At 33.7% G+C, this 12689-nt stretch overlaps 3 protein-coding genes across 3 annotated transcripts; 1 reads left to right on the top strand and 2 right to left on the bottom strand.

Annotated features, from left to right (window-relative positions):
• The first annotated feature begins 1642 nt into the window (after window positions 1-1642).
• LOC106716160 lies at window positions 1643-4610 on the top strand. The gene is made up of 5 exons (XM_014509612.2): window positions 1643-1823; window positions 2898-3019; window positions 3148-3303; window positions 4126-4201; window positions 4405-4610. Exons 1-5 carry the CDS (start codon window positions 1688-1690, stop codon window positions 4518-4520), a joined length of 606 nt encoding a protein of 201 aa, XP_014365098.1. The 5' UTR covers window positions 1643-1687; the 3' UTR covers window positions 4521-4610.
• A 290-nt stretch (window positions 4611-4900) lies between these two features.
• Window positions 4901-6542, bottom strand: LOC106716158. The gene is made up of 4 exons (XM_045681945.1): window positions 6172-6542; window positions 5804-5974; window positions 5539-5671; window positions 4901-5051 (listed from the first exon to the last, which is right to left on the bottom strand). The coding sequence occupies exons 1-4, from the start codon at window positions 6440-6442 to the stop codon at window positions 4934-4936; spliced, it is 693 nt and encodes a 230-aa protein (XP_045537901.1). The 5' UTR covers window positions 6443-6542; the 3' UTR covers window positions 4901-4933.
• Window positions 6543-8687: 2145 nt separating this feature from the next.
• On the bottom strand, window positions 8688-12672 carry LOC106707656 (tryptophan--tRNA ligase, cytoplasmic). Its single transcript, XM_045681854.1, has 9 exons — window positions 12521-12672; window positions 12294-12416; window positions 12139-12207; window positions 11702-11861; window positions 11055-11237; window positions 10354-10531; window positions 9808-10014; window positions 9458-9589; window positions 8688-9171 (listed from the first exon to the last, which is right to left on the bottom strand). Exons 2-9 carry the CDS (start codon window positions 12406-12408, stop codon window positions 9010-9012), a joined length of 1206 nt encoding a protein of 401 aa, XP_045537810.1. The 5' UTR covers window positions 12409-12416; window positions 12521-12672; the 3' UTR covers window positions 8688-9009.
• Between the last annotated feature and the right edge of the window lie 17 nt (window positions 12673-12689).

Raw genomic sequence — 12689 nt, 5'->3', positions numbered from 1 at the left:
CTACGCGTGTGGTTCTAAACCATTTTGATTCACCCGCCGAAGCGTCGCCAGTCGTCATGGATATCAATACTGAAGAATTTATATCTGCAGTACAACATCGCACTGCTATTTGGCAAAGCAAACATCTGCAACATTTAATAGTAATAAATCAGCGTATAATACATAAAATTCTCCAAAATTTTCTCTTCCTTTATTTAAATAGTGTGTGCCAAACTTCATATATTGAAATTTCCATTTCAAGTATGAATTTTCCATTAATAAAAACAAATCTTCATCCATGTCTTCATCATGTAGCAAAGTTTGAGAATGACCTATCACATGTGCAATGACACTCCTAGCTCGATCGCCACTGTGAATACGCAGACGCCAAGAACCGAGCGCCCGCGCCCGCCACCGCACCCGCTAGTGCAGTCTGAATAGGTCGTGAGAGTCACGACTCTTCTTGACCATCTATCGTAGAGTGTTGCTACTCTATGTGCGTTTCTCAGTGATGTGGATGGCATTGTACTATATTGCCTGTGACTCCGTACGCGAGTAATTAAAAAAACGTAATAATTAGCCGATGCATTCTTCAGGACTATGTTCTACGTCTATACCAAATTCCATCAAGATTCGTTAAGTCGTTTCGGAGATACGTTCAAACAAACATTACCTAATACCTAACAATACCTAAACATTCGCATTTATTAAATGCGAATAACTAGGTGTATTATTATTACCATTTGATCAGTCTAGGGTTAGAGCATACAGCAGCGCCATCTGGGTCTCTTCTCCTCAATTTTACTACTAATACTTTTACTACTGTTTTACTACTATAGGTGTGTTTTTCTAGGTTTTCGGAGGATCGATTTGTGACGTGACCGAATACTAAAACAACTGAGTCATACGGTGGATAGGCTTTTAGTGACTTGAGCTCTACAAGTATCGAGAGGTTTGTCCCGTATTTTCAGCATTTTGCGCCACCTCGAAGACGTCTTTGCGTTTACGATCCTCACTCAAGCTTAAGGTTCTACGTCTCTTCTTCATAAAAATATATTTTAGTTGGAATTTCTTATTGGAAAAAATTGTTTTTTGTTTTATTTTCGGTACTATTTAACTTATTATTTAAGTCTTAAATCTTATATGGATTGTTATTGTTATATTATTGTTTATATAGAATAGTAGTACTATAGATAAACATTTTCAGTAATTTATTCCTATATTTTAGGAAGCCATCCAACATCTTACTTTTTGTTTAAATGTTAATTCTTAAATAATTATCCCCATTAAAATGTCAGTTAGCTACACTCGTTCAGCTTTAATTGGACACGAAGGTGAGAACGTATTTAAATTCCCAACGTTTTAAAACATCCTTTGTATTTAAAAAAAATCTGGAATGGTAAAAGTTGAACATTCATTTATTAAACTTAAAATCAACACTACTTCGATTTAATATAATAAAATATAAGAATTCATTCAATGATTTGAAAATCCATACTGATCAAAATTAGTGTCGTTTTTATTTCTGACTAAAAGCTGAATAATCACTTTCATAAGAGTATTTATTTCAGCAACGTTATTCTGGCAAGAAACTGTCATCTGAGTTTTTATGCCAATTAACCGTCAATATCTGTCATAATTAATTTACTAGTTTCGTGACTTTATCTAAATTTATGTTTTTAAAAGATACAAATGTAAAATAAATAAAATGTGCGACAATAAAGAAAGATGCGAGCCATGTCGCACTATCAATTTGGCGAAGCACATAAACCAACCAAAGCCCGACATGCAAATATACGACAAATGTACTCCTCCGAGGAAGATAGAATGCGGTCGCGTTACAGGTATCTCCTCGTCTATTATGGTGCCTTGGTATAAAAATAACAACGTACCCCACACGTCAACTTGCTAAACAAATAAAAAAATCTCCCTTATTTTATTGGGTTTCTCTTAGCTAGCTGCTATCCCAAAGTTCTAGGAAAAATATATGCTTGCCTAAGAACAAAAACCCACTCACGCTCTGAAATATTAATAATTAATCAACCAATAAATATTTTAGGTTTAAATCTTTCGTCGAGGAAAAATATTCATAACAAAATAACTCTGAATATAAAGTTCAGAAACTTAAACTTAACGTACATCAGACACGAGTTTCGCTATCCTCCGTACAGAACCATCGTTACCCTCTTTATGCCAAAATTCACGGTAGCATCCACACTATTTTGTTGGTGTCTACTGGAATGTGTTTCAAGGATATCACGGCCCATGTCTGATATCCTGGTACAATAGGTGTCTATTTTGATCGGACAATAAATCGGCTTACCCATCTTCTCTTACCGGTATGTAAGGTTGGAAATGGATTTTCATGATTTGGTTCAATCTAACGTGAAACTGTTTTTCAAATAAGCAAGCGTACGTCATAGTTTCCTTACCGCCCGGCATCTCTGCAACTATACTTATACTTATGCTACACCAATAAGTCTGTCCTTGTCACTTACGTTAAGCCGATATTAGAATATTACAACAGTACTTCTTGAAGGCAATGTTATCCTGGTACTTATTACAAGTAATGTAATGCTGCTTGCCCAATATTTTTTTATAATAAAAAATCTTATTACATTAACAAAAAATTAGTCGCATTAGGCCATGAAAAAAATCGCTCTACTGTTGCCGTCGTGGTTTTTAATCTTGAGCTAACAATAAATTTTTAACGTTATCGTGGATTTTTCAACCTTTATAAAAATACACATTGTGGTCTCTGTTTTGTCAAAGAGAATGATAAGGTTGACATATGTATTATTAATAATTGTCCACAATTGAAATGTCACGTTAAAGTTGGGTATGATAAGATCAAATCCTTTTATTATTATAATGTTTACTACACGTTTTACACATTTTAATAATTTAAACTTTTTTAGAGCTTCCCATTCACCCCACGTGCATAAACATATGCACCAAGGAATTACAGTTAAAAAGTGCCAAGAAACTGCCTAAAGTGACTGCACCTTATGCTCACGGCAAGCTTATGTATTTAGTCAAAGTAAGTGACAACGTAAATCAGTTTTGTTGACTTAATAGCGTTTAAACTCCTCGTAACTTATAATTCTTTGGTACCCTGTCTAGGGAATAGGGAGGGGCGATAAACTCATTAATTTACTCTCTCCCCAGGCTGGTATCCTGGTAGGCACTGCGTATTTCACTTACTCGCAGGGAGTGTGGGGCGACCAGAATGACTCCACGGAATGTATACGACGCTGGCAAGAATACATGCGCAGCATAAATACGAGAAAACCGCCCTTATTCGACAAGTGTGGTCGTGTTGTTGTAAGTGTGCTCGAACTTGTTACCGCCCGATATCATACCTCCATTTCATCCGACCCTGGTAACAATGTTTACGTCATCAGCGAATTTATTCACAAGCTCTACGAACTAACTAACACAGCACGTTCGTATCAATTCACTTTCAAATAATACATGACACAATATTGTGTAAATTTTGTAAAATCCTAAGGACTATAAGTTTATTGTCTTAAACATCTGAACCATATTTATGAAAAATAATTAAATTAAGTTATTAAATTTTGTGTTAAACACACTTTCAAATAAGGATACGAGAACAGAATTAGATGTAATTCGAATTTATTTTCACCATAAATGACTTTGATTTTTTCTCTTTTAACATGCCTTTTTATTATGATAATTTTATCCTAAATTTCCTAAATTAATTACAAAATTAATCATAAATTGATTACAACTGAATCTAGTAACAACATTTACAAGAGAAGTCTTGTCTTAAACAACCTAGATGTTACTTCTTGCACAATTATGCTATCCTAGTTGTAGTGGTCTCTCACTGCAAGCATGCGACATCGCAAAACCTGCTCTCTCATTTCGTAAGATCTGTCCGCTTCCTACGATAGGCAACACGCCACTGAATTCTGCCGAGTATCAAAATCAACTTTCGGTGCCAATTCGATTATTAGATCTGGTATGAATTCCTAGTACATGCTACGGATAACTACAACCCGTACGAATTCCCACTTCGAAATTTCCTGTTTTATTTATTGTACTTGTAAATCAAGAAATGTGTTCGTAATATTTTTTCAACGTTTCAATAATAAATTAGAGTAATACTTATTTTTACAGAAAAAAGAAAATAATGAAAGCTTGTTAGCACCTTTGTACTCATTTTACAAGAGCTTTGTGACCACGTGTTTTTCAGGTATGCATAATGGAATACCTATTTTCAATAAAAAACAGTTTTTTTATAATGATAATAAATAATAACTTGGTTATCATTTCAAATATTACTTTAGTTACATATTGTCAAACTGAAAAAGTCCAAGTTCATATTTGAAATCCGATGTTTTTTGTAGTATTTTTAGTAAGAAATGTACTAATTTTGATCTTTTTGCTTTGTTATAGGCATCGTAAAAATTCCGGTACATGTAAAATGTGCATACCTCGACTACCTGAAGGCGCTGGAGAGGAAGGAAGCTGAAGAGGCAAAGGAGAGAAAATTACGGAAAGAAAGAGGTTAAATCTGATGTGATATGTTTTTTTACTTCTTGCAACATTGTTTAAAATTTTTAATAATGGTTATTTTGTACATTGCAACACTGTTTTGATAATAAAGTTTTGTCTTTTATTTTATTTTTTGATTGATGATTGCTATTAGTCTATGCGCACCTGGTAGTTGAGTAAGGAATATGAAGGGATATAAACAGCTTTTAAAAGCAGTCTTGATAAATTTTCTAGCAATTAATCCTACAACAAATTGGGTATAATTATAATATGTAATTATATTAAAAGTGCCAACCTTTAAATAACAAACCCAAACAATAATGTAAAAATTTTATCTAAATCTAGTCCTATAAAGTTCTTCTGATCTATATGTTTTTTACTTCTTTTTTTCTCTTTTTTTGTGATGAATCACTTTGCCATGTGAATTATTTTAGTACCTTTGCTGCTTTTGCCTCTCCGCGGCTTGCAGCTCGAAAAATGCTGGGTTATCTTCCGGTGCTCCTCCTGATAACATGTATTCTAAATGTCTGATGTAACATATAGCTATCCTGTAAAAGAAACAAATTCCCAAGAGGAATTCTTGCTTTTCCACAACTCGTTATGCAATTTAAATAAGCATCATGCAATATATCGACTGAATTTAAATATAAAATATTTCGTAAAAATTTGTTTTAAAAAATTTGAAAACATGGAACATTTAAGTTAAAAAAACTTGAGAGGTGTCAAGGGACACCCGGATGGAACGATGTTCCTTTCAAATAATTAGTGAAGGAACCAATGTTTATTCTATGAATAAAAAACTTTAGTCTTCACAAGAAGTACATTTTATTTCTATGAATTTTCGTTATATATTTTCACGTCATTGCCATGGTGAAGTAGCACTCATTCGTCTATAGCAAAAAGTGTCGTGACAACTTTTCCTAATAATTTTTTCCGTCTAGCCCCCTTTCACAACGCCCGATAAGGAACTTCGTTCCAAAAAATTTGAATGAAAAATTGAGAATATCTTGCAGTGGGGTAGATGATGTATCTTACCTAAGGCATTCGATTTTTGAATATTTCTTTTTAGACGGCTTGGTGACTGGTAGCTTGGAGCGCAGCAAGTCGAAAGCGCGGTTCATATCGCGCATACGAGTTCGTTCTCTGTCGCAAGCCGTCTTTTTATATTCTGAAATATTGTTAAAAGAACATTACTAATTATCTGGTAATTAATTATTTAAAAAAAACCTCATGGATAAGGTATTATTTAAACGCAGATACTGCAGTATTAAAATATGATTACATTGTATGATGGAAATACCTTTTTCCATTTGTAATGCTCTCTCTTTCCAATTGGTGACGTCAGTCTGGTGGTCGTCGTATTTGCTGTTGTCCTGTGACTCGTGCGAGAAGTCCAGCGACGACTCAGAGTTGGCCGCATCCTGCGCTACTATCGCATCTCTGTAACCCTCGTACTCATTGTATTGGAAACCTATATAAAGAATAAATATGGTACATGAATAATTTATGTACGTAAATCACTAAAATAACGGAATTTTTGATTTAGGCATAAAAAAAATTGTAGTTTTTGTTGCTGTTTTTTACATGATATTTAGAATTAAAGACACTAAACATATCGACAACGAATCAATTATATTTTTCCTTACTTCTTACTTTAAATTAACATACCTTCTTGTGGTAACGATTCCAACTCATGAGGTCTGAAATAAGTGATCCTTCTCGGTTCCGTATATTCATCTAAAACATAAGATCGATGATGTGATATCGTCTTGTCGTATTTTTTATGTGAGAAAGTAAGTTCTTCACGTGGCCTGTCATCTGGGCGTCCTATTTCTAGAATTACTCGATCCTCTTCCCGTTTTTCTTCATCAACGCCTTTAACTATTGTATAATTTGCTACTAAAGGTATTGGTGTTTCTTCGTATGTTTGATTGTACATTTTCACTTCTAAACCACTGAACTGTTGAATCACTTTTAAAGAAGATTAGTTATTTTTATTTTTCACAGTAATATTTACGTCCTCTTTCGTGTCTACACTGCCCGTAGCTGGTTAGGACTGTGTCATCCACATTTCAGTTCTATTGTCATGCATATTGGATCAAAGTTGTGTACACAAGTGTTACCGTTTAAATTTCATTTTGTATAAGGTTCTTCTTTTTGTCTCAGTAGCTGTGTCATACAATATGTATTTTTTCATAAGTCGTAGTAGGTACTTTTATTATAAACGAAATTATTCTGTTATTGTTACAAAATAAACTTAATATTCTCAATATTACTTTATACGTTGTACTTAACATAGGGACTTAATTTTGTGTTACTGTCGCTGTTCCCTGGACCCTTTAATACCGTTAGGTTTATACAATCCTAGTCCAATGGCAACGATTCGATTTAAAAATATTTTTTAAAACATTTCGTCCCATACGACAAAACCCACGATATCTATGATATCCTGGTAGCAAATAGAAGAAAAAATCACTAGGCGCAATTACAGTTATTATTTACGATTCATATTTAACAAAACTATATGAAACAGGATGGATGTATGTTTGTTACAAGTTACAAGGTATCTCCAGAACGGTTCAATGGATCTTGATGAAATTGCGCACAGATGTAGAACACGGACGGAATCGCGGGCCACACCTAGTATTATCTAAATTAAATTACAATAATTTTTTTATATGAAAAACCAAAGTCGAATCAAGCTCAATGTAGTATACAAACAGTAAAAACTCGCGTTGTTTTTCCACTAATAAACCTGTATCAACTTTCTTGCTTATTTATAGTACTGCAGTGTATTCTCGAACAAACGGATATACCGTCCTAAATTTACCTCGTCTATTGGAATTTCCAATTAGACATCTGGATCTTGCAAGCTGTAGTTACAAAGTTCGTAATTTTTACATCCCACAGTATTACGCCTAAAATCCCTAAAGCTATTGCAGTTATCATTGGTTTCTGAGACCAAAATATCAGTGTAAAACGTATTCTTATCTCTGTTTTGTCAAAGATACTGAGAAGGATGACGATATGTTATACAGGGATTTTGGTCTCGGAAACCGACGATTAATTTGTGTAATTAAAACTGAAATAACTACTGTTTGTAGATCTCCTAACTTAGGTATTTTCGAAGATTTAAAAAAAAACAGTCTTAATACCGCAAAGACATACCCAAAGTAACTTTTGAAGTAACATTTTTAATAAGTTCTTTTCACTAAACAAATTCTACAATCATGTATGTTTGTATGTATGATGAAAACAATTTAAAATGGTCCTTGTTCATACAATCAGTAGCTGATAGCGGAGGGATATCAAAACATTGAGTCACTCGGATGTGACCGCAATTTATATGTCATGGTCTATATGTGTCAAGGTACCCCTGTACCTTACATTCAACCCTATGTATTTTATATATTTATTATTGTAGCTGTTGCCCGCGAGGAATTAAAACAAAGCTTAATGCCTATGTGTTCTTCCAAACTATGCTCTACCTCTATTTCAAATTTCATTGAAATCCATGCAACCGTTCTAAAGATACCTTCAAAAAAACATCCATCTATCTAAACATTCGCATTTATAATATTAGTAAGATTATTTATTTTAAAAATTTGTAGTGTGTGTAGAGCTTATAGAGCCGTTGCCTTTTATAGTAAGAAACATATTTTTGAAATGGCAGAGCGAAATATCTTGTCTCTAAAGTCGTTAAAGAGTTAATCTAAACTTGACGACTCACTTAGGGGCCTCGGTTAGGACCGTTACTTTATTATTAGATTGAAATATAACCGTCCTGTCGCTCTAGATTGCAATAACTAGGCGCTCATAGATCATGCATGGTGTGATGTGGTGGCACGATTCGCACATGTACTCGCGCCATCTGTTGACAATATCGAGCCATTTGTCATGCACTCGCTTACAGGAACTAGGCCACATTTAGCAGGATGCAGCTGGCTAAGTAAAAATTGACCGGGTAATATTTTTCGCGGGTATATAATTTAAGGCCATCTAAATGCGATTTTCTGATGACTTTATAGGTATTTGCTCATTTTCAGTGTTTTTTTTTTCATATAAATAAGATAGTCCCCAGCATCAAGACCGGGATAGGATATTCGAAAATAAAACAGAGTAATGTGACAAGCTGTTTATATTTTGCAAGTTTTGGAAGGATTTTAAATACATACGCACTTAAGATATTTTTAAACTTTACGCGCCTTTTGCTAAACAATAGCAAAAATTCTACAGCATAACAATGTCAATAAAAAACGAAAAATTTAAATAACCGGAACTATTAAAATTTACTGTTTTTTTTCTTTCGATGTCTATACATTTACGCTTATGCTCTCCGGGTACTCCTTCTATCAAAATAATTAATAAAAAAATTGTCACAGATAAATAAAAATAAATAAATCATATGTTAAACATAGCATTAAATAGGAATCGCATATACCATAAAAATTGCATTTTCAAATACGCTTATATTTACAACAATAAAATATAGCATACATTTTGAGGTTATACTTTAATTTGTCTGATTTTGAAGAACTCTTGCATGACGTCATCGGTGACCTTAGCTCTGCGCGCCTGGTACTCCTGTATGATAGGTGTTATTGTATCTATCGCGATTTTCTTCAATTCTCCAGTCAACATTTCTCCGGATTCGTAAGATTTTTTAATCTGTGAAGAAAACACACAAAAATATGATGACGTTATTAAAAAAAACAAGCGCTTTGTTTGTGTTAGTTAAGCGTTCGAAATAAGAATGTACAAAAAAGGGGGTTGCGTAATTATTAACTAAGTTACGTAACCTCTATTTTTTTTTTTATTTGAGAGCTAAAATGTAATTTGAGCGCGGATTAATGCATATTATATTTCGAAACATAGCGTTTTGAAAAATAATTCATATATATATTATTAAGGTAAGGCAACATGTTTAGTTAATCTTATGTTATATTTAACATACCGATGCCAAATAATCGTCGTCTTCAAGGAAGAAGGTGAGATACTTGAAGGATATGTCAACGTCTGTGTTACCGCCTTTCTCCCTGTGCTCCTCTACCGTGGCCTGTCCGCCAGAGAACGCGTATTTGTTTATCTGAAATTATACCTATTTTAATACATTGTAAAGAACTCCACAACCAACCTTACCAAGTTTAATAAAAAAAATAGCTCTAATAAATTGAAACTATAGAATAAATATTTATTAAATATAGGTATTTTGTTAGAATTCGCACTTTCCTAAAGATATTTTCCGCACATATTTTCATTTATCAGAAATAAAAAACCAAAAAAACCTGAATAAATGATAATTACCTTGTTCTTGATTTGTTTAGCAGTATCATTAAGGAATATAGAAGCGTTGGGGTCGCTGGCGGACATCTTGTGCTGTGCGCCCTGCAGTGCGGGCAGGAAGGTGCTGTGTATGAGCGCCGGCTTCGGCAGCTTGAGGCGCGCCGCCACATCGCGACTCATACGGAAGTACGGGTCCTGGTCGATCGCGCACGGCACCAAACACGGCACCTACGGTATTGAGTATAGGAATTTTATGAATAACTCTTTTCAAGTATATTAGCGACACAAGGTCATCGGTGCCCTCCACAAGCATCCCTCTACGCACAACACATAAATTTATATTCTGCGCAGTGACTCGCCCACTGACTGATATGGCGATTTGAAAGCAAGCAAACAGAACTAAAGAAATTTCGTTCCAGCATGTTTGCCTGTCTGAACTGTTGTTCAGACAGGCTCACTACGTGAATATGAAGCGATATTGATGTTTCGTGTGGGCGTAAAATATAATTGTCAAAATCAATAATTGCGTAAATTATTTAAATTTCTAACATAAAATTTTTCGCTTACAACTTTATCGCCGAATATAAAAGGGAAAGTGGTTGAGAATGCCGGAGCTGCTTCTATTGAGGGGAATGTTATCTTGCCGATAACGTCCGACTCTCCAAAACCAAATATACCCTTGACTTGATTGAAGGTCACACACTTCTGTATCCTAACCATGTTCTGGTAGAAAGCTGGGCACTGCCTGGAATAGAAATATGCATAAAATACATCGGATTAAAAAAAATTAAAAAATTTCATATAAATTTACTACCCTAGAGTTTTCACTACTGAAAGACCTGTGCAAAAACATCTCTTCAAAAGACAATAAAAGATATTAATATTCTTTTGTACAAGTGTTTCAGCAGTGGAAACCTAAACAGATTAACACAAACTTGTACTATCAGTGAATCTGACAATATTGCACCTCAAACACTGGCAACACTCTTTTGAAATTTTTGTAAGCGTTGAGACAACGACACGGAAACAATAACCAAAAGGACTCAGTTTATAAAAACGACTCCAAAAAATGGTTGGTCCTCAACTAAATTCTTTTTATTATTATTCCATCTTTTTTGTCAATTTACTCTTATTTAATTGGTTAATTCGTAAGAAGAGGTGTAGCTTCTCCCGTTGCAAGGAACAAAGCAATATTTCTTCAAGTGGAACACTGAAAAGGGCCCTGACTGTACATATCAATTCTAATGTTTACACTTTTTATAACATACCCAATAAAATCCAAATCATTAAATATAAATGTGTTTGATGGGTCAAAGCCGACAGCAATAATATCCTTCGCGTTGCTGTGTGCCATCTTGCGTGCATCCTCAACTTTGATGTCTCTCCACATCGCCTTCTCATCATCGGTCAACTGAATAATCAGAGGTACATTGAAAACATCCTGCAGCCATCTGGAATGTGGAAATTTTTTATATTATCTACTAGCTGTCGCCCGCGACACCGTCCGCGCGTAGTTAAAAAAAAAAAAAATTAAAAATAGATGTTGGCCGATTCTCAGACCTACTGAATATGCTCACAAAATTTCATGAGAATCGGTCAAGCCGTTTCGGAGGAGTACGGGAACGAAAACTGTGACACGAGAATTTTATATATTAGATAACATTATTAAGAGTTAATTTTGACAATCAAAATTGTATTGGTACAAATTAAGTTTAAATTGCTCAATTGTCCCTTTGTTCAGTCTAGAAGTTTTTTGTAGTTAATAACAAGATTTTCTACCCAGAGTATATCCTAATTAACATACTATTTATATTGTAAATTCGTAAACTCAAAGTTTGAGGTCAAAATTTAAAAAAAACATGTTAGGAGCAGTACAATACTTAACAAAAAAAGAGTGGTCTTCAAAATTACTTACTTTGTAAACATAAATGGTATCATGTGACCAATGTGCATGCTTTCAGATGATGGGCCTCTGCCAGTATATAAATAAAACTTCCTTCCAGACTCATGTAGAGACAATATAGTGTTCAAGTCTCTGTGAGAGAAGAATATTCCTCGTCTGAGAAACTGATGTGCTGTGGAATAAATAGTTACATGTATAATGTTTATAATTTTGTAGTGGTTAATTTCTTAACTTATGAACGCTAAAACAATCTCCACTGTGTGATAGCAATTAAATTAGCAAAAAACTCCCCTTGCTATTTTTTTTAACTCCAATTCTTAAAAGTTTTGATGTACAAGACTGATGTTTATAGTGCGCAAAAGTTCCTTAAAACCTTGTTTTACGAATCTTTCAATAAAAACATGTTTGCTAAGAAAATTATTCAAACACAGTTTTGCCATGAACCATACCTTTCTTCCCAGTTACTTTTTCAAACTTTTCTATGAGTTCATCATCTATTTTTTGACTTCCAAACCTTTCTGTAATTAAAATAAAAATTATATTATGATAGAACTCTAACAACATAATTTTTATTACATATTCACATCAATTTTGGTTTACTTACTTATTAGTTTGTCATAATCAAGTCCGGTTTCCGATTTGGTTGAGACATTCCATGGGTCTACAACATCGTCTTCTTCATCTTTTAACGATATGTTATTCATTTGATTATCTACCATTTTTGAAACTGAAAAACATTTTTGTATGATCACTATTGATTTATCAAAAAGAAGTAAATATTGCAGCATGTCCATGCAAATGAAATAATAAAAAATAGCAAATAAAACTAACCTAATATATAAATGACTGATAACTTTGTTTATTATTATTTACAATTACTTATTAAAATTAAGTATTACACTTTTTATTAAACGTAGCCAAATTTAATAGCATTCAGTATTTCAAGCAAATTGCAACGTTGATGAAATACCGACCGACACTCCGCACGAAATGTCAATGA

Source organism: Papilio machaon, chromosome 17 (assembly GCF_912999745.1).
Source record: "Papilio machaon chromosome 17, ilPapMach1.1, whole genome shotgun sequence".
Taxonomy (NCBI): Eukaryota; Metazoa; Arthropoda; class Insecta; order Lepidoptera; family Papilionidae; genus Papilio; species Papilio machaon.
Note: the sequence above shows the minus strand (reverse complement) of the source record. Positions and strands in the feature narration are given on the sequence as shown.

Bases quoted from the DNA above. Each gene is read 5' to 3' on its own strand.
- LOC106716158 (XM_045681945.1), bottom strand. From the start codon at position 6,442: ATGTACAATCAAACATACGAAGAAACACCAATACCTTTAGTAGCAAAT. The intron at 5,975-6,171 runs GTATGTTAATTT...TTCTTTATATAG, and splicing joins GGAATCGTTACCACAAGAAG to GTTTCCAATACAATGAGTAC. The intron at 5,052-5,538 runs GTAAGATACATC...TTTCTTTTACAG, and splicing joins TCAAAAATCGAATGCCTTAG to GATAGCTATATGTTACATCA.
- LOC106707656 (XM_045681854.1), bottom strand. From the start codon at position 12,408: ATGGTAGATAATCAAATGAATAACATATCGTTAAAAGATGAAGAAGAC. The intron at 11,238-11,701 runs GTAAGTAATTTT...TCCACATTCCAG, and splicing joins ATACCATTTATGTTTACAAA to ATGGCTGCAGGATGTTTTCA. The intron at 10,015-10,353 runs GTAAGCGAAAAA...TCAATACCGTAG, and splicing joins TTATATTCGGCGATAAAGTT to GTGCCGTGTTTGGTGCCGTG.
- LOC106716160 (XM_014509612.2), top strand. From the start codon at position 1,688: ATGTGCGACAATAAAGAAAGATGCGAGCCATGTCGCACTATCAATTTG. The intron at 1,824-2,897 runs GTATCTCCTCGT...AAACTTTTTTAG, and splicing joins AGAATGCGGTCGCGTTACAG to AGCTTCCCATTCACCCCACG. The intron at 3,304-4,125 runs GTAAGTGTGCTC...TTATTTTTACAG, and splicing joins ACAAGTGTGGTCGTGTTGTT to AAAAAAGAAAATAATGAAAG.